The sequence below is a fragment of the Scyliorhinus canicula genome, chromosome 5 (genome assembly GCF_902713615.1).
Source record: "Scyliorhinus canicula chromosome 5, sScyCan1.1, whole genome shotgun sequence".
NCBI classification, from domain to species: domain Eukaryota; kingdom Metazoa; phylum Chordata; class Chondrichthyes; order Carcharhiniformes; family Scyliorhinidae; genus Scyliorhinus; species Scyliorhinus canicula.
Window position 1 is genome coordinate 92,822,830 of NC_052150.1, and position 21,805 is coordinate 92,844,634.

Sequence of the window (21,805 nt, forward strand, 5' to 3'; positions counted from 1 at the left end):
CGAATGATCCCACGGGATGTGAAAACAAAAGTTATTGGGGAGTTTCCAATACCCTCGACACAAAGGGAAATAATGCGATTTCTTGGCATGAGTGGATTTTACCGGAAATTTATGCTGAATATTAGCAGTGTGGTCGCACCACTGACGGACTTGCTAAAGAATTTCAGTGGACATCAGAGTGTCAACAGACATTTGATGGTCTGAAGGTTGTGTTAACCACTGTTCCTGTGTTGGCCATCCGAAATTATGCAAAACCATTCAAAGTGGCTGTTGATGCGAGTGATGTGGGTGTAGGTGCGACGCTCTTACAAGAAGACGATGAATGACTAGTGCGGTCTATTGGTTATTTTTCAAAGAAATTAAATAAGCACCAGAAGTATTCAACAATTGAGAAGGAGACTTTGAGCTTGGTGCTGGCTTTGCAACATTTTCAAATTTATATTACCAGCAATTCATCTGAAACAATTATATATACTGATCATAATCCAGTGACGTTTTTGGAGCGATTCCGGAATAACAATGCCAGACTGTTTCGATGGAGTTTATTGTTACAGCCATTTCATTTAAAAATTTTACATGTAGCAGGACGAGAATACATGATAGCCAATGCTTTGTCACGAATGCGATGAAGAGAAGCCGGTTCGGTGGAGGAAGAAGAACTAAAATGTTATTACAAATGTTTGCGTGTTTTGTTTTGTTAAACAAAAAAGTATATTTACTGTCAATATTTCTTAAAGGAAAGTGAAAAGGTGAAAAATGAAACCATCTTGAAGTTGATGGGTTTTTTTTTCTTGGGGGAGGTGTCATGTGAGGGTCCCTTTTAGAAAAGTGTGTTTATCAAATAGCTGCGGTGATATCATTGTGTGGGTGGAGCTGAGCTGTGTTTCTGGCTTTTCCGTTCGTTTTGAGCTGAAAGCTGATTTGTAGCTGAGTTTTTGGTTTTGTTTTCAGTTGGGAGCTGCATTCAAACAAGGTGTATTTTGATCACTGTGTGTTCCTAAAATGTTAACTGGATTCATAGAATAAACATTGTTTTGTTTAAAAATACTTAAGGTCTCTGTTGCACAACACCTGGAAAGTGGGCCCTTGTGCTCCCCATAACCAAAATGTACTAAAAGTTGTGGGTCAGTTGAACTTCATGATATACTTTGGTGTTCTCTAAACCCTGGCGTATAATGCATGCCTCTAGCCAGGTTGCTCCAATACAGCTATAACACTGACATCTATGCGGCAAGGTGGAAAATACCCAGGCATATCTTCTACACAAAATGCAGAACAAATCCAACCCAGCCAATTATCACCCCATCAGTCTACTCCCGATCATCGGTAAAGTCAATAAAGGGTCATCAACAGTGCTATCAAGTGGTACTTACTCAGCAATAACCTGCTTGACTCAGCTTGGGTTCTGCCAGGATCATTTAACTCCTGACCTAATTACAGCCTGGATTCAAACATGGACTACGAGACTATAGAACAACTTGAATACGTAAGATTTTTTTTAATTTTCAGGCATTTTCCTGTACCATTCAGACCATTAAACCAGCGGTGTGAAAGATGTCGGTCTACTCCCATGTTTATTTTACATATCTGAATTTGTATTTGTCTCAACATGTGCCAGGAAACACCTCTACCATTTAAGCTGCTGAAATTGTTTTTTGTTCATACTTCATAGTTTGTGCCAAGGTATTTTTCAAAATCATTTGAAGGTAGAGAGAAATTTCAAAAGGTCTGATATTGTCCTGTGTCTCTCCTTGGCCTGTTTTACTCTATATTTCCACAAAGTCTTTGATAATTTGTCCTATCACAATCTTGATCACTCCCCTATCTCCCCAAATTGTTGATGCATACCCAAATCTTGATTTAAATATACACTCTTGACCTTACAGGATTGGTCGATGCCAGTCAATATTTTGTCATTTTTCAATGGGAGACTTAAGACAACTCATACTGACCACTATCTCCATCATTCCAAAAACACTTCTATCCCTTATCTTCAGCCAGAGCCAGAAAAGCTACCTTAAGAGATGTGACACTATGGTGCAAATTGGGAGCATGGAATTGATAGTTTGCCACTATCCACTTCTGTACTTAATTTTACCTACTAACAGTTGAAATATTGGTGTAGGGGCAGTTTAAGTCATGACATGTTTAAGTCATGAGAAGTTTATGCCCCATTTATTCCCTGTCATCTACAAAATATGATCCAACCACTAATAAAAACCTTGAGATGCAATGTAATAAGAAAAGAATTTCAACTTATTCTGTCACCTTGAAGCAGTGCCTTGGTCATAGAATTTCCATGGTGGCTGTTTTCAGTTGAATGGTGCCTGGAATTTTCAACTTTTCTTGTGGACTCAACTGTTTTGAAAGTCTCAGCCAGATTTTGAATTTTGCAGGTTGGCATATGTGCTAAAGCACAGAACTGGGCAAAAACTGACCACAATTGAACTGAAAATGTAAAAGTACCCGCAAGGTCCATAGAATAAGCTGCTGAGTAAAATTCTGGAACTGTTAAGAAACGGTTAAAGTATAGTCTTCCTTTTTATGGATGAATGAAATAAGACAAACACAATGGCTTTCATTATCGGTATTTTATCCAAATGTAATTTGTATTCTAATCAGTTAGGTTCAGTAACATTGCGGTTCCAGCTTTGTTATGACATGAAAAATGAAATGAAAATCGCTTATTGTCACAAGTAGGCTTCAAATGAAGTGACTGTGAAAAGCCCCTAGTCGCCACATTCCGGCACCTGTTCGGGGAGGCTGGTACGGAAATTGAACCGTGCTGCTGGCCTACCTTGGTCTGCTTTCAAAGCCAGCAATTTAGCCCTGTGTTAAACCAGCCCCTATGAACTTCAGCACACTGCTAAGGTGGATGCAAAAGATCCCATGGCAGTGATTTGATTTTGATTTGATTTATTATTGTCACATGTATTAGTGTACAGTGAAAAGTATTGTTTCTTGCATGCTGTACAAACAATGCATACCGTACATCAGGAAGGAAGGAGAGACTGCAGAATATAATGTTACAGTTATAGCAAGGTGTGGAGAAAAGATCAACTTAATACGAGGTAGGTCCATCTAAAAGTCTGATGGCAGTAGGGAAGAAGCTGTTCTTGCGTCGCTTGGTACGTGACCTGAAACTTTGGTATCTTTTGCTTGATGGAAGAAGGTGGAAGAGAGTATGTCCGGGGTGTGTGGGATCCTTAATTATGCTGGCTGCCTTTCTGAGGCAGCGGGAATTGTAGACAGAGTCAGTGGATGGGAGGCTGGTTTGCGTGATGGATTTGGCTACATTCACAACCTTTTGTAATTTCCTGCAGTCTTGGGCAGAGCAGGATCCATACCAAGCTGTGATACAACCAAAAAGAATGCTTTTTATGGTGCATCTGTGGAAGTTGGTGAGAGTCGTAAGTGACACGCCAAATTTTCTTAGTCTACTGAGAAAGTAGTCGTTGGTGGGCTTTCTTAACTATAGTGTCGGCATGGGAGGACCAGGACAAGTTGTTGGTGATCTGGACACCTAAAAACTTGAAGCTCCCGACCCTTTCTACTTTGTTCCCATTGATGGACAGTAAGAAGTCTTACAACACCAGGTTAAAGTCCAACAGGTTTGTTTCAAACACGAGCTTTCGGAGCACGGCTCCTTCTTCAGGTGAAGGAGGAGCCGTGCTCCGAAAGCTCGTGTTTGAAACAAACCTGTTGGACTTTAACCTGGTGTTGTAAGACTTCTTACTGTGCTCACCCCAGTCCAACGCCGGCATCTCCACATCATGGCTCCCATTGATGGAGACAGGGGCATGTTCTCCTCTAGGCTTCCTGAAGTCGATGACAATTTCCTTCATTTTGTTGAAATTGAGGGAGAGATTATTGTCATCGCACCAGTTCACCAGATTCTCTTTCTCATTCCTGCACTCTGTCTCTTGCCATTGTTTGAAATTCGACCTACTACTGTGGTGTCATCAGCAAATTTGAAAATCGAGTTGGAGGAGAATTTGGCCACAGTCATAGGTGTACAAGGAGTATAGTAGGGTGCTGAGGACACAGCCTTGTGGGGCACTGGTGTTGAGAATGATCGTGGATGAGGTGTTGTTGCCTATCCTTACTGATTGTGGCCTGTGGGTTAGAAAGTTCAGGATCCAGTCACAGAGGGAGGAGCCGAGGCCAAGGCCACGGAGTTTGGAGATGAGTTTCGTAGGAATGATGGTGTTGAAGGCTGAGCTGTAGTCGATAAATAGGAGTCTGACGTAGGTGTCTTTGTTATCTAGGTGTTCCAGGGTAGAGTGCATCTGCACATGGAGATGGCATCTGCTGTGGACCTGTTGCAGCGGTAGGCGAACTGTAGTGGATCAAGGCAATCCAGGAGGTTGGAGTTGATTCGGACCATGACTAACCTCTCGAAGCACTTCATGATGATGGATGTCAGAGCCACTGGACGATAGTCATTAAGGCACGCTGCTTGGCTTTTATTTTGGTGCAGGGATGATGGATGTCTTTTTGAAGCAGGGACCTCAGATTGTTGTAAAGAAAGGTTGATGTCTGCAAATACCCCCGCCAGCTGATCCGCGCAAGACCCAAGTGCACGTCCGGGTACCCCTTCCGAGCCAGTGGCTTTCCGAGGTTGACCTTCAAGAAGGCTGCTCTGACGTGTCTGAAGACATTAGGCATTCTCTTAACGTCCTGGCCATTCATCATGAGCAGACCAGAATATTTGGCCATTTATTTTTGGAACCTTGCTTGGGTGGAATAGGCTGGAGGATGTATAGCATTTGAAAACCTCAATCGATTGGTTGTCAAGGGTTTGGCGTATCCAGTGATCGGCATTACTTATATACTTTTTTCTTTTTATAAGGCACAGCAGCATCACACACCCTTTAAAAAATGTCAATTTAGATCTCACCACATCTGGTAACACAGAAATACCCGATATATTTGACAGCAATAATTTCTGGGGAAATGTTCATCAGGGGAATATTAGCAGCAAAATTTACAATTTAAACACTGGAGATGATTAATTCCTCAGTGATGTTAATGTCATCCCAACACCAAAATGGTTATTCGACCTTCTGGGGCATATTGATAACTGTGATTCGTGCTTCCAAACCCGCGAGAGAGAAACTAACTGAACATGAAAGAGTTCATTTCAATTCAAGTCCCACCCTGAACTGCGCATGTCCCGCTCGCCGGAAACTCGCTCCACAGCCTGAACGTGGCGTAATTTCCTGTATCCGGGACGTCACGTCCGGGTTCCGCGGAGGCGCGCCGGGGCCGGGCGGCTCCCCTTTAAGGCGATGTGGTTGGGCTGCGCAGGCGCGAGGATCAACGGTTGAGAGGGGAGGGCCGGCTCGATCGATCCAGGGGGAGCGGTGTCTGCTCAGCCGGTGCGGTAAAGGAAATATGGGGAAGCGGGACAACCGAGTGGTGAGTATGTACTGGCACCCCGGGCCTAACCCTGGATCAGTGAGCTGGAGCTGCCCGGTCACCGGCCTGAAGCAGGTGAAGCTGGAGCTGACTGACGGGGCAGGCTTGGCCCTGTGGGAGCCGCTCCCTGCTGGAACCCGCCTCCAAGGGCAATGGGAGCCCTTTAATAACAGATCCGCAGGCTAATGTTCTAAATACAGAAAGGGAAATGGTAAACTTGTTGATTGGTTAATTTATGGCTTGCATCCCAAGTTGCTAAAGGATGTGGGAGCGTAGATAATGAAGGGGCTTGCCATAATTTTCCAATCTTCCTGTGGTATGTGAGATGCCAAAGGGCTGGAAAGTGACAAATGTGAAAGGGGGAAGGGGAGAGGAGGACAGTGATAGCAACTGCAGGCCACTTAGTTTAACATCAGTCATTGGTAAGGTTTTGGAAGCAATCAGAAAAAAATAACAGGCCGCTTAGAGGTTTGAGTTATTCAAGAAAACTGTTGGTCTAATTTTTTTAAAAATTTAGAGTACCCAATTAATTTTTTTCAATTAAGGGGCAATTTAGCGTGGACAATCCACTTAGCCTGCACATCTTTGGGTTGTTGGGGCGAAACCCATGCAAACGCAGGAAGAATGTGCAAACTCCACACGGACAGTGACCCAGAGCTGGGATTCAAACCTGGGACCTTGGCGCCATGAGGCAGCAGGGCTATCCCACTGTGCCACTGTGCTGCCCTAACTGTTGGTCTAATTTAATTAAATTATTTGAAGAAGAACAGAAAAGCTTGATCAAATGAGGGCAATGGATGTTGTCAATTTAGGTTTTTGGAAGCATTTGCCACATTAAAGATTGCTTAACAAAACTCAGGCTAATGGAATAGGAGAATCAGTCTCTTTGTGAAATTTTTTTAAAAGGCAGAAGGACAGAAAGCAGAAAATGGTTCTTTTTCAATCTGATACATAGTGATCCAAGGATCACTGCTAGGATGGCTGATTTTTTTTTTTTGCGGGGTGGGTGGGGGGGGGGGGGGGGGGGGGGGCGGGTGTATAAGTAAATGGATATTGGAATGTAGATTAAAATTTCAAAATCTGCCACGATAACAGTTGACTGCACCAGGATGCAGATAGACTTGCAGAAAGGGCTGAGAAGTGACAGAATTTGATACAAAGAAGTATAAAGTGATGCATTTTGACAAAATTATTTATATACTAAATGCCACAGTTCTAAATAGTGTGCAGTGACAGCTGGACAGGGTGGAGAGAGTGGTGATAGGCAACATAGCAATTAAGAGCAGAAAACGGCAATTCAGCCCTTTGAGCTTGCTCTGCCATTCACTCATGGCTGATCTCTTCCTGGTCTCAAAACCACCTCCCTGCCTGTTCCCATCTCCCTTTAACCCCCTTTATATAAGAAATATATCTATCTGCCTCTGAAACCATTTAATGACTCTTGATTCCACCACTCTATGGGACAATGAGTTCCATAAATTCGCCACTCTCTGTGAGAAGTAGTGTCCCCTCATCTCAGTTTTAAATGTGCTGCCTCTCAGCCTATATAGAACAGTACAGCACAGAACAGGCCCTTCGGCCCTCGATGTTGTGCCGAGCAATGATCACCCTACTCAAGCCAACGTATCCACCCTATACCAGTAACCCCCCCCCCCCCCAAATTAACCTTTTTTTTAGGACACTACGGGCAATTTAGCATGGCCAATCCACCTAACCCGCACATCTTTGGACTGTGGGAGGAAACCGGAGCACCCGGAGGAAACCCCGCACACACTGGGAGGACGTGCAGACTCCGCACAGACAGTGACCCAGCCGGAACTGAACCTGGGACCCTGGAGCTGTGAAGCATTTATGCTAACTACCGTGCTGCCCACTTATTGTTCTAGATTGTCCCATCGGAGATAATATTTAGCCGAATATTTACTTCTTCAATCCCTTTTAGTATTTTACATACCTCGATCAGATCCCCTCTCCTCCTTCTAATAATAATCTTTATTAGTGTCACAAGTAGGCTTACATTAACACTGCAATGAACTTACTATGAAAATCCCCTAGTTGTCATACTACGGCCCCTGTTCAGGTACACTGAGGGAAACTTCAGAATATCCAATTCACCTAACAAACACGTCTTTCGGGACTTGTGGGAGGAAACCAGAGCACCCGGAGGAAACCCATGCAGACATGGGGAGAATGTGCAAACTCCGCACAGACAGTTACCCAAGCCGGGAATCGAACCTGCGCCCCTGGCGCTGTGAAACAACAGCGCTAACCACTGGCTACTGTGCCACTCTTATGAACTCCAGCGACTTTAAGGCCATACTGTTTAATCTCTCCTCGTACGTCAACCCCTTCATCCCTGGAATCAATCTGGTGAACCTCCTCTGAACCACATCCTTCCTCAAATAAGGAGACAAAAGCTGGACACAGTCTAGATGTGGTCTCACCAACACCCGATACAATTGCAACAAACTCCAGTCTTTTTTCAATAAACACTAATATTCCATTTGCCTTTCTTATTACACTTTGTACCTGCATACAGATTTTCTGCAAAAGATGCCCAGATCCCTGCCCAAATGCATTTTGAATCTGCTTTCCGGTTAGATAATTTGCCTGACTATATTTGTTGGCCAAAATGGATAACCTCACACTTATCCACATATCTTATCCACATCTCCTAGCCTATCTATATATGCCTGTAAAATCTATACCTCCTCTTCACTGGCTACTTTCCCACCTATTTTAGTACCATCTGCAAATTTTGGTATGCTACACCTTGTCCCTGATGAAGATCATTTATATTGATTATAAACAGTTCAGGTCTGAAGATTGAATCCTGCGGCATCCCACTAGTTATAGTTTGCCAACCAGAGAAGGACCCATTTAACCTGACACTCTGCTTGCTGTCAGTCAGCCAATCCTCAATCCAATCTAGTATTCTACCTCCCAACCCTGCAATCTCCCTTTCTGGATCAATCTTTTATGCGGCACCTTGTCAAACGGCTTCTGGAAGCCTAGATATGCCACATCCACAGGTTCCCTATTATCCATCTTGCTGGTTAGGTCCTCAAAGAACTCAAGCAAGTTTGTCAAGCATGACTTACTTTTCATAAAACCATGCTGGCAATGGTGGATTGAGCTTTGTCTTTCCGAACATTCAGTCATCTTCTCCTTAATGATTGATTCCAGCAACTTCCCACCACAGAGGTCAAGCTAACCGGTCTATAGTTTACCACTTTTTGCCCCTCTCCCTTTTTGAATAGGGGAGATACATTAGCATGTGTGCTTCATGTGTATAGACCGTATTGTGAGCAAAGTATTTGGGATGTTGGGCTTTATAAATGGAAGTGCTGAGTATAAAAACAGGGAAGTTATGCAAACTAGTCAGGCCACAACTGGAATATTTAGGAAGGGCGTGAAGGGGCGTAGGAGATTTCCCAGAATGCTTCCAGAGTTTGAGGGTACAAGGGAGATTTGATAGAAGTGATCGAGACCAATTTAAATTGTGTGCAAAGAAATGTTGTTCCCATTGGGTGATCTTACATGGATTCAGGGATGTGATTTTAAGGTTTGCGGAAGAAATCTGAGGTGGGGGGATAGTGTTGGGAACCTTTTTTTTCTAGGCAGTGAGCAGTAACAACCAAGAACTTGCTGCCCATGAGCAGTAACGACCGAGAACTTGCTGCCCACGAGGATGGTTGAAGAAGAGATAATTATCTCAAAAGGAAATCCGCGAGCAGAAACTGATGGCTAAGTTCCACACCCATGAGTACGGCCTCAACCGGGATCTAGGATTCGTGTCTCGCTACATCCCGGACGAGTCCTTTGCTGTTGGGCAGTACGGACTTTAATCTGGACTTCTTACTGTGCCCACCCCAGTCCAACGCTGGCATCTCCACATCAGGAAATTATAGATCTATTAATCTGGCATCTGATGTGGGATAAATATTGGAATATAAAATTAAGAGCAGTATGACTGAGACGTTTCAGCTAATGCAAGAGAGTCGACGTGGTTTGTAATCAATAGGTCACATCCAATTAACCTAATTACATTTTTCAGGCAAAAGTGTTTATTTTGTCTTCCAGAAAGCATGCAATGAGGATCCACATGACAGACTGTTAAAATTAAGCTTGTGAAATTGAAAGGAAATTTAGATTGGGTGGGTTGATTAAAATGGTGAAATGGGAATAACACACATGCACTTAAATTGGAAGGAGATGACTTGGAAGGAGATGATTTGTGGTGCCCCACAAAGATGTGTGAATAAAATTAAAAAGAGAATTGATAGGTTGCATGAGGGGTGAAGTCCAGGCAGCAAGATTTTAATGTCAGTAAGTGTGAGATCAACCTTTGAACTAAAGACTTTTCCGAGAATAGAATAGGGAAAAACTAGAAGCAGTAAGGATCCAAAGTGATTTTGGAGCCCAATTCACAAATGTGGCCCGATACAAAAGATAATCAAAAGACTAATGGAGTGTTTGCCCTGAAGAAGTGTACTCGGTCATTTCAGAGGGAGTTGTGGATTGCATGGAAACAAAGCCATTCGGCTCTTCGAGCTTTCTTCGCCATTCGTTATGAGCATGGTTGATCATCAAATTCAATACCCTGATCCTGCCTTCCTTCCCCCACACCCCCAATCCCCATATCTCTTCATCTCTTTATCCCCAAGAACTATATCTAATTCCTTCTTGAAATTACGCTGTTTTTGCCTCAACTACTTTTTGTGGTAGTGAATTCCACAGATTCACCACTTGGGTGAAAGAATTTCTTCTCACCTCAGTCCCAAAAGGTTTACCTCTTATCCTCAAACCATGACACCTAGTTCTGGACTCCCCAGCCATCAGGAATATTCTTTCTACCCTGTCTAATCCAGTTAGAATTGTCTATGTTTCTATGAGATCCTCTTTCACTCTTCTAAACTCCAATGAATATAATCAGAACCAACTCCCACCATCTCAGGAATCAGCCTGGTAAACCTTCTCTGCACTTCCTCCATAGCAAGAGTATCCTTACTCCGATAAGGATACCATAACTGAGCACAATACTCCAGGTGTGGCCTCACCAATGCCCGATACAATTGCAATGAAACATCCCTATTTCTTTTTTTCAAAATATTTTTATTCTCCCTTTTTTATTCTCCTTTCTCCCATAACATCCCTATTTCTATACTCAACTTCTCACTATAAAAGCCAACGCATTAGCCTTCCTTACTGCCTGCTATACCTCCGTGCTTACTTTCAACAACTGATGCACGAGGGCACCAAGGTCTTGCTGAGTATCCACCACTCTCAATTTACACCCATTCAAATAATAAGTTATCTTCCTATTTTTGCTACCGCATTGGATAACCTCACATTTATGCTGTTCACATTATACTGCATCTGCCCACTCACCCAGCCTGTCCAAATCCTGCTGAAGCCCAGGTGGGCTGGCGAGAAGCTGTGTTTGGCAGGCCTGGGAGGGTGGTAGGAGCAGCAGTATGTGTATACTGTCGTGTGGTAGTGAGGTAGATTCAGCACTATGCAGTATTTATTGATTTGTCAAGTCAAAAAGGAGTGAGATGTTTAAACTTGTGGGGAACATGGGAATGGTGATGAGTTTTGATCTTGAGCAGTAAATTGATTGAATTCTTGGCCAGACACAGATTTTTCTTTATTCAGTAAGATGTTACGCTTAAATGCAAGATGTTGCAATAGTCCATTGCAAAAAGGCAGCAAAAATCTTTCTTAAACATCAGCAGAGAGAATCAAACATGCAGTTATCGTGAAAAGTGTTCATTAACCAAAGTACTTTTGGGGAAATAGAACAATCTTGTTTAGATTAATTATTCTAAAATTAATTTGACAACTTGCCCCTGTTGCTATTTCAGACGGGTATGTTTTTTCTTACAAGTGCTTCATTGAATCAAATTCTTGCAAAATAGGACACAACTGACATGTTAAGGGACCTGTGTTAACACAGTGTAACTAGCTACCCAGGAGGGAGCAGTGGAGCCCGTGTCTCAGCTGATTATGGTGAAGTTGTCACCGGTTTTCTCTCGTGGTGTGCTGGCAAAAAAGGGGCTTGTGGGCTCAGGGTGCCTCTGTTGTTGTAAGGCTGTTGAAATGAGCAGGTTGCTGAGTGTTTGACAGGGGGTGGGGTCGGCAAGACGAACAGGGAGTGAGTTCAGGAAGAGGGGTTTGTGTATAGTGGGGGGAGTGTTGATGATTATTAAGTGTGTATAGGGGTATGAAGAGCTTCACCTGAGTAGGCTTCACTTGTACAAATACAAATAGGACATCAAATAGTAACATTAACAAAGTACTTTGAAAACACACTTTTTATATAGTGTATTGCTATATGAACTTTAATTAGATACTGAATGTTGCTATGCTTATTGCTGTTTGGGTGTCTGGGGTCAACTTAATTTTAAAGGGTTTGTTTTTATATATTTATTCATGATACTGTCAAAACCAGCATTTATTTCCCATCTCTGATTACCCTGGAGAAGGTGGTGGTGAGTGAAAAAGGGGTTACATTGGAAAGTAGCTTGTGTATGCAATCCGGCAAGGTCATGTTCTGTTGTTAGTCTATGCAATACAGGTTGAAGTCCACACTGACTGTATTGAATACTGAGGTCAGTCTTGTGATTAGATACAAATGCATTGGTCCACAGTCCCAGTGGTCATAGAAGGCAAAGAGAAAACAAATGTTTCCACCCACTTAACATTGAATAATCTCACCCATTTGAAGTGGTTTAGAAGCATTTGCATTCACAACAGATCATAAAATGAACACCCTCCCTAAAATGCTCTGGCTTTATCTACACCACGTGGACTTTAGCGGTTCAAGAGGCAGCTCACCATTTCCTGCTCAAGGGTAATTAGGAGTGTGCAATAATGCTAGTCTGCCATCATTCCTCATGAAAGAAAAAATAAATAAAAACCCAGCACTGATTGGCTTGTATTCTGGGCACCCTGAATGCAGGTCTGTGACAATGAACACCAGCATCATTATGCCTGTATCATTTTCTTTTATCCATTGATCTTTGATCCCGCCTACATTTACTGATGCATATTGCGTGAATGGATTATTGTGGCAGTGGTTTGCACTGAACCACCACCGCAGTTTCTTCTGCCGCTCTGTGATCCACTGGTTTATGAGGGCGAAGCTCCTGGGATGGCTAGGGCTGCAGTCTGTTGCTGATGACTACATACAAAGATATGTGCCCCCACAGCTACCATACAGAGATTCAGCTGTCAGGTTAGGGGCCTTGCTGTTTATTTTTCCACAGCAACTTTACTTGCCTTGGTATTGTCATCATTGACTTTGTGTAGCATTTTAAAGAGTGAACTGCAGCACCAACTATCCCACCGTGCCACAATAGTGAATGTTGAAATTTAGTCCGCAACTGCTTTTATATCACAAGTCTATCCCAGCTACATGTCTATAAGACCATAAGACATAGGAGCAGTATTAGGCCACTTGGCCCATCGAGTCTGCTCCACCATTCAATCATGGCTGATATTTTTCTCATCCCCATTCTCCTGCCTCCTCCCCATAACCCCTGATCCCCTTGTCACACCTATATGTTGTGTACCTGATAGGACACGGCCACTCTGGCTCCAGAGAGCAGCTATCGCCTTCAATAGGCTACCTGAGCATTATACGGCAATTATCCTCAGCACTCTTGCAATCATAAAATTTACAGTGCAGAAGGAGGCCATTTGGCCCATTGAGACTGCATCAGCCCTTGGAAAGAGCACCCTGCTTAACCCCACACCTCCAACCTATCCCTGTAACCCCACCTCATCGTTTAGACACTAAGGGGAAATTTAGCATGGCAAAATCACCTGACGTGCACATCTTTGGATTGTGGGAGGAAACTGGACCACCCGGAGGAAACCCACGCAGACACAGGGGAAAAGTGCAAACTCCACACAAAATCACCCAGGCCGGAATTGAACCCGGGACCCTGGAACTGTGAGGCAGCAGTGCTCACCACTGTGCTACCGTGCCGCCCAAATCTCTTGCTTGGATGAGAAACATAGACAATGTATCAATAACGAGAAAAGTCACCAAAAACGCCTTAATAACATGCGGCATAATACATGGCAGAAAAAGATGAATAATAAGAATACTTTCAAACATGCAGTCACAATTAAATTGTCAGTTTTGCAGCAGTTATGGCAATTTTCTGTATATCCTGTCTAATTATGAGATTATGACTTATTGAATTTGCATGTGGAAAGGATTGTCTTTCGACACACTGCCCCATTAATATTGCAGGACTATGTAAGTGTGAGAATGTGTATATCAATTTTTCTGAAATTGCGACAACAAATTTAAAGCAAGTGGACACTTGTGAATCTTGCCATTCTAGATGCAGATGTTTCCAAAGTTGTTATTATCACTGGTGAAAGTTACCATCATAGAAGATGGATAAACAAATTCCCTAAGTCTTTTACAACAGTCTGTAACGTCATGGCCAAGCACATTCCCCCCACTCTACTATTGCCACCAAGATGGTGGATCAACTCTGGTTAATGAAGCATGCAGGGAGCCGCATCAGGCATGCATAAAATGAGGTGTTAACCTAGTGAAGCTACAGCACAGGACTACTTGTGTGGCAAACAACATAAGCTGCAAGTGATAGAAAAAGGGAGGGATCTTCTGGTCCGGCCGGCCCAGGGACTGGAAATTCCGACCATAGTCAACAGCCCTTTTAATAGTCCACTAAATTATCTGTCCCGCCCATGACTATTCCCGCAGTTGGCAAGATGAGAACATTTACCCGAAAGTGATCCCACAACCAATGGATCATGCCACATCCAGCCATTAATGGTGGGGGGAAATTAAACAACTCACTGAAGCAAGAGGCTCCACCAATACCCCCATCCATGATGATTGGGGAGTTGCAACACATCAGTAAAAAAGATAATACTGGAGCATTTGCAATAATCTTCAGCCAGAAGTGCCGATTGGATGATCCATCTCTGCCTCCTCCAGAGGCCCCAGCATCGCAGATGCCAATTTTCAGCCAATGTAATTCACTCCCTGAAAATATTCTGGCAATGACTTCTGGTGGCAGCCATGAAGTGAGTCGTTGCACAAAAGGTGGCTCCTGTCTGCAAACTTTTTTTCACCCTTTCTGCCCACTCGCAGATATTGTGCAGGTGGAAAAGTGATACAGTGGAAGAACTAGAATTCCTCTTCCAGTTGGAATGTCAAAGTTATAAAACAAGGAGTGCGTCAAGTAAAGAGCTCTCTTTGGACTCCGAGGACATGCGTGGTGCAGGAGGGGAAAACATGACTGAGGGTCTGTGGTGTCGTTGCCCGCTCAGTGGACAACTGAGAAGTGGGTGGAGTTCTGGCGGTGGACCGGCAGTACTCGGCTACCACAAAGGAAGAGTTGTTGAAGGAGAGGAAGAAGCTCCAGATGAAGTTCAAATTGATATTGATGGGGCAAGTGATTGGCCAGTTGCATCATGTGCGAGAGGCATTCTATGAACATGGGGAGAAGGCCAGTAGGTTACAGGCACACCAGTTGAGACAGCAGTAAGCCTCCAGGGCGATGGTGCAAATAAAGGATCTAGCGGGGCGGACTGCTTTCTGATCTAGGAAAGGAGGTTGTACAGGTGATGTGAAAAAGTTCTGGTTTAGACATCTTGGTGGTAGGAAGGGAAATTGCAGGGGCTGTAGGTAATTGAGGTGTGTTTGCTCTCTGCAGTCTGCGAAGTCTCCAGACGATTCCAAGTGGAATTTTATAAGAAATTTGCGACAGAGCTGTGGCCCCATCTAATGGAAACGTTTAATGATTCGTTATGCCAGGGAGAGTTGCCAACATCATTGACGCAGGTTTCCACCCCTCTAATCCTGAAAACGGATTAGGATCCAGAGGAGTGTGGGTCTTATCAGCCTATACTGAATTTGGCCACAGTGCTGGCAATGCGCTTGGAGGAATGTCTGCCAGGGGTGTAGCTGGGGATCAGATGGGGTTTGTGTAGGGCCGCCAATATGAGGAGACCATTGAATGTGTTGTCGGAACCGGAGTACTACCAAGTGGCACTTACTCAGCAATAACTTGCTCATTGAGGCTCAATTTGGATTCCGCCAGAGCCACTCTGCTCCTGACCTCATTACAGCATTGGTTGGAGGTCAATCATCTCCATTCCAGGACATGACTGCACAATTTCCTCAGGGTAGTGTCCTCGGCCCAACCATCTTCAGCTCCTTCATCAATAACCTTCCTTCCATCATAAGGTCAGAAGTGGAGATATTCAGCACCATTTGTAACTCAGATACTGAAGCCACTCATGTCCAACTGCAGCAACACCAGGACAATATCCAAGCTTGGAATAACAAGTGACAAGTAACATTTGCGCCACACAAGTGTCAGACAATGACCACTTCCAACAAAAGAGAATATAACCATAATCCTTTGAGATTCAATGCTGTTACCAGTATTGAATCATCTGATATCAACATCCTGGGGGGTTACCATTGTTGTTTGGTTTAAATCTTAGAACTCCCTCCCTCGCATCACTTTGAGTGTGCACATTAAGAAGTCTTACAACACCAGGTTAAAGTCCAACAGGTTTGATTCAAACACGAGCTTTCGGAGCACTGCTCCTTCCTCAGGTGAATCACCGCCGGCTCAGTGTGCACATGGACTGCAGCAATTCAAGATGGCAGCTCACCGTCACCTTCTTGAGGGGAATTAGGGATGGACACTAAATGCTAACCTAGCTAGCATTGCCCTCGTCCCAAGACTGAATAAAAAATGTTTCCAGTGGAATTCATATTCTTTGTTAACTTTATTAGTTGCTTCAATAATATTTTTGCTATAGAAGGTAAACCTGTGAGATAAGCAGATTATAAAAATGTCTTTCAAACCAAATCCACAGCATAGATTAGATAAATAAACAGGGATGTCATCCTATTTGGATAAACAGGCTAACACCTTTGTTCTACTATTTTAATGTTTGCAAAGATAATTATTTGTTATTCCTTGCTCCAATTGTCTAAATAATTCCTCCTGTTTTTAGGCCTTTGTTAACCCAGTAGCTCTTGCAAGAGCTCGAGGCCCTGCTCCTTCTTCAGGACCTTCGATACAAGATTACCTGAGTCGACCAAGACCTACTTGGTAAGAAACAGAAAATAATTTTGCTTATGCAATATCGTTGATTTGATTTTTGCTAATTTATTTCATTTGCAGTGAGGAATGATTAATTTGTGGAGTACCTTGTGATGTTTCGATATCAAAGAAATATATAAATGCGGGTAGCAGTTTTTTCACAAACCTGTCAAACTCTTCATTTCAAAACCATTTTTAGTTTTAAATTGCAAATAAATGGTAAATGTTCAAATTAGTATGTTTAAAATTTGTGTATCATTCATAAAACAATTAAGATAACAAATTTGACTCTGGTTCTTGCAGCATTTCTGATTTTACAAAATGGATGCTTGATCATTATTGGTGCATGCGTTGACTTTCATCTAGTTTTGCTAAGTAATATCACTTTGAATTCCACATCACACTACATGGGAACACTGTACATCCTAGAGATTGTAGGAATTATTCATCTGTTCCATGACAGCTTGTGCTATTAACTCCCCTGATTTGCACCACCAATTTACCGTTTCAGTTTTTCGGACTCAATTCTTTTTGTTGAGCATCCTGGGCTGGATTCTCTGCCGGCGGGGTTTTGCCGGCAGCCCGGGGGTTTCCCGATGCCGTGGGGCTGCCCCACAATGGGGAAACCCTATTGACCAGCCGGCGTAATGGAGCATCCCGCAGCGGGGTGGAGAATTCAGCCCCCTATATTTTAAAGGCAGCAACTACTTTGCAGCTATTTTTGCCTTATTGCCATTTACATGGTGCATATAGAGAGAAGAACTGGGGTCAGGGTAATCCTATGGAATCAAGATTGTGAAAAGTCTTTAATACTGGTATAGATTGCATATTTTGAGAAGAAACACTCTTACCAAAGATCCATGCCAGATGTCTGAAAAGAAGGCTTGTGTAGATCAATGGAAGGGACGCGAAGGACAGCATGTTATAAACTGGAGGGGGGAAGGAGGGGAAATCTCATGATTGCGTGCCCATTAGTCATACCTGGCGTAATTATACCGTATTCAGAAATATTTCTTTCCAGTTGACCGGATGCTGGGGTGTTTATGATCTAGAGTTTAAGGAGACTTTGTTCAAAGTACACCCCTTTCTGTTGAAAATATAAGAACGTAATGCCAACAAATTGGGGGACCTTTAAAATTGGAATAATCCCATCAATTTTTTTTCTGTCCTGGTTTCCAATTGAAGAGCTCTTGTGGTTTGAATGTTAATTTGTCCCCTTTATTTGCTATGGGATTTGCACCAAGAACAGAAAAAGTCCATTTAGCCCCTTGAGACTTTCAACATTCAACGGGATCACAGCTGATCCAAGACCCATGTCTGTATTTCTCGGTATCTAATATCATGAAAGCATCAATCAAGTCACCCTTTCACTTCTAAATTCCAAAGAATGGAACCCTAGTTTGTCTAATGTTTCCTCCCCAAGTTAACCCTTGGGAGTCCAGATATAATTTCACCACAACTAGCATCACTTGGTACCCCAATAGAGGCTGAATCCTTTGAAGGCCTCCAAGCTGGCAAGAAAACTGACAATTTCAAAATAGAATTGACGAATTGTGAGTATCATCAATGCCATCATCTGAAGAAAAAGTAATAGTATATGCTTAGTTCCCTTTATCTAATGACAATCTGGCCTAATTATTTTTACTGCACTGAACAGATACAGATTATATAATTCCTGAATTAGTTCATTTCAAAAGTCAGTTTATACAATTCAGGCCACCTTAAATTGATATGCATGAACTGCATGATTTTTGTCTCCACGATGCGTGCTAAATTTAAGTGATGTTCATTTCTAATGCTCTTTATGGAGAATATTTCCATGCAAATGTTCCCCTAAAGCACCTCAGCTATGTGGTCATTATTTATTTTGGAATCCCTACTGCATGTATTAACATTCTGCAACTGGTACTTCCCAGTCCTGTTATCTGCTGACATCAGCTGCAATGACAATAATCTCTCCTTTAATGTTAGCAAAACTAAGGAGCTGGTCATCGACTTCAGGAAACAAAGTGTCATACATATCCCTGCCTGCATCAGTGGTGCTGAGGTGGGGATGGTTGACAGCTTCAAATTCCTAGGTGTGTACATGACGAAGAATCTGTCCTGTTTCACCCATGTCAACGCTATAACCAAGAAAGCACAGCAGCGCATATATTTCTTCCGAAAACTAAGGAAATTCAGTGTGTCCACATTGACTCTGACCAATTTTTACAGATGCAGCATAGAAAGCATCCTATCTGGCTGTATCACAACCTGGTATGGCATCTGCTCTGCCCAAGACCATAGGAAACTACAGAGTCGTGAACACAGCCCAGTTGATCACACAAACCCGCATCCCATCCATTAACTCTGTCTACAGCTCCCACTGCCATGGGAAAATGGGCAGCATAATCAAAGACCCTTCCCACCCGGGCTATTCTCTCTTCCAACCTCTTCCATTGGGCAGAAGATACAACGGTCTGAGAACACACAACAGCTTCTTCCCTGCTGTTACCAGACTCCTGAAAGGCCTTCTTATCGACTGAACTGATCTCTCTACGCATCTTCACTACAGTTGTAGCACTAAATTCTGTAAACTTCACCCGATATCTATGTATTTACAAATATCGTGTATTTGTCATAAATCCTATGTTTTTCGTGTATGGAGCTATCTGCCTGGACTGCAAGCAGAACAATACTTTTCACTGTACCTCTGTACACATGACAAATCTAAATTTAAAATTTGAGCATGCTCCACTTGCACGGATGATTGGATAGCAATCATGATGCTAACTAATTGTTTCACTCTCCCTCTCTTTGGGGACACAGACAGATTTTACTAAAATTGGCCAGTTATTAGCTAATCCAGCACCAGTGTGATTTTTCACCAGGAGCCTTTCTAGTCTCTGCAGCTGAGCTATTCCATTCATTAGCTTGCTGAACCATCAACAGAAGCTTCGTAACAATATAATAAAGTAATTCTTAGAACGTTAATTCAACTTGGAAGAAACTTGTGTATTAATATTTTGAAGAGCTACTATAATACATCTTTGCCTTGAGTAATATGCTGCAATTCTAAAATACATTCTTTATTTTATGTTTTGGATTTTAACTCTTGAGCTAAATGATGCTTTGATTCAGAAGTTTATTTTTGCCACCTCCCCTCCCTTCAATTTAGCACTGCTTTGAATTGTATGTAACCCAGTGTGCATATCTAAATGTTGCTTTTCAGTGGGCGCTAAAGAAAATCCTAATCTTTATCTAGTTGTGGAACAACTTCATCAACAGTGCAGTTGGGTGGCATAGTGGTTAGCACTGTTGCTTCACAGTGCCAGTGTCCCAGGTTTGTTCCTGTCTTGGGTCGCTGACTGTGCAGTGTCTGCATGTTCTCCCTTTGTCTGCGTGGGTTTCCTCTGGGTGCTTCGGTTTCCTTCCACTAGTCCCGAAAGACATGGGGTGGTATTCTCCGCTCCCGATAAAAATCGAGATGGCCGTCATGAAATCGGCCGAGCTTCACGACGGCCTCGGCCCACTCCCCGCACCTAATTCACCCCCACCCGGGGGGCGAGGAGCGGACCCCCGTCGTTCCCAGCCATGACCTCGTCGCGCCAGAAATGACGCGGGAACGGCGCTTTTCTAATGTTATCTGCGTATGCGCGGGTTGCCGGTTCCAACCTGCACATGCGTGGATGACATCAGCGCGCAGACAGCACGAACCCGCGCATGCGCGGTGCCGTCTTTCTCCTCTGCCGCCCGGCAAGACGTGGCGGCTTGATCTTGCCGGGCAGCAGAGGGGAAAGAGTGCGTCCGTTTTGGACGCTGGCCCGACGATCGTTGGGCACCGATCGCGGGCCTGTCCCCTCCCGAGCACAGTCGCGGTGCTCCCGTCTAAATCGGGCCCCTAGATGCCCCAAACGGTCATCTGGCGCCCGTTTCACGAATGCAGCGACCATGTGTGGTTGCTGCCGTGGTAAAACGGACGTGAAGGGCTGGCCGCTCGGCCCATCGGGCTCGGAGATTCTCCGTGAAAAACGGTGAGCGGCGATTTTTCCGAGTGGGGGTGGGGAGAATCGCTGGGGGCGCCAAGGGGGCGTAAAAAATGTCACGAGACCCTCCCACGATTCTCCAACGCCACGTGGGGAGTGGAGAATTCCGTCCATGCTGTTCGGTAATTTGGACATTCTGAATTCTCCCTCGGTGTACCCGAACAGGCGCTGGATGTGGCGACTAGGGACTTTGTACAGTAACTTCATTGCAGTGTTAATGTAAGCCTACTTGTGACAATAAAGATTCTTTTAAAAAAAAGTTAACTGAACTCAAGTTCGACAGCTTGAGTAAATTAGTGTGTTAGTCATCACTTGTTTCTAACCAGGAGATGAAGAGAATCTAAGTCAAATCCACTCTAAAAATAATTGAAATATTTAGGAAAAAATCTGAACTGAAATACATAAATATGTCTATTTGGACTTTTATGTGCTTTATTGGATGATAAGGAATTGTATTGCTGCAGCAGAAATGGATTAAGCATATTGCATATCTAATCTATTTGATGTTAATTAAAGACAAGGTATGAAATACCCATCGTTTCCCCAGACGTTTTTATGCTCCCATTAAAATCCTTGGGCGTCTGCTTCTCCATTTGGTTGTATTGAGACTGGATAATGTGGCATAGCGTCAAAGGAGAAGCAACATTTAAAGGGAGTTCTTTGTACTTTAATATTTACTCTAAATATTCCTTGGCATTTCTTTTGAGATATTTGTTGAATCATAATCTGTACATGACCAAAAATATAAAATTAAGAACTTGTGTTGTATTCTTCCAGGGAAGAATTAAAAGAGCAACTTGAGAAAAAGAAAAAAGGTTCAAAAACTCTTGCAGATTTTGAGGAGAAAATGAATGAGGTTTGTTCTTCTCCACCTTCTTTAAAAGATATCCAGTTCCAGTAGCTTACACACAATTAAGCACTTTGCTCAAACTGTAAATGTATTCTAATTTCAGATTATTATGTGCTTTATTTCTCTGTACTGTTTGTTTTTTTTTTCTGACAGATTAATGTCGAAGAGGATTTATTGTTCTGTGTATGCAATCAATTGTACATTACATTTGGTACCTCAGATGCACATTGCACTGAATGCTCATTAAAATACTTTTTGCACTTGGAAGTGGCAGTGCAAATGACATTTACGGTATTAACTGACAATATTACCTGTTTGACACAGAATAATTGCCATTTCATTCTGACAGTTGATTTTTAAAGAATTTTTTGTTTTAATCAGTGATTGCAGTGGGT

General features: G+C 43.1%; 1 protein-coding gene across 3 annotated transcripts in view; it reads left to right on the forward strand.

Annotated features, from left to right (window-relative positions):
- Positions 1-5,225: 5,225 nt before the first annotated feature.
- Positions 5,226-21,805, forward strand: part of fam133b (family with sequence similarity 133 member B) — a 43,843-nt gene continuing 27,263 nt past the window's right edge. For all 3 annotated transcript variants that reach the window (XM_038797369.1, XM_038797370.1, XM_038797371.1), the window contains exons 1-3: positions 5,226-5,421; positions 16,447-16,544; positions 21,338-21,416. In XM_038797369.1, the coding sequence (XP_038653297.1) occupies positions 5,398-5,421; positions 16,447-16,544; positions 21,338-21,416 (201 nt within the window). In that variant the 5' untranslated portion in view covers positions 5,226-5,397. The remainder of the gene's footprint in view (positions 5,422-16,446; positions 16,545-21,337; positions 21,417-21,805) is intronic.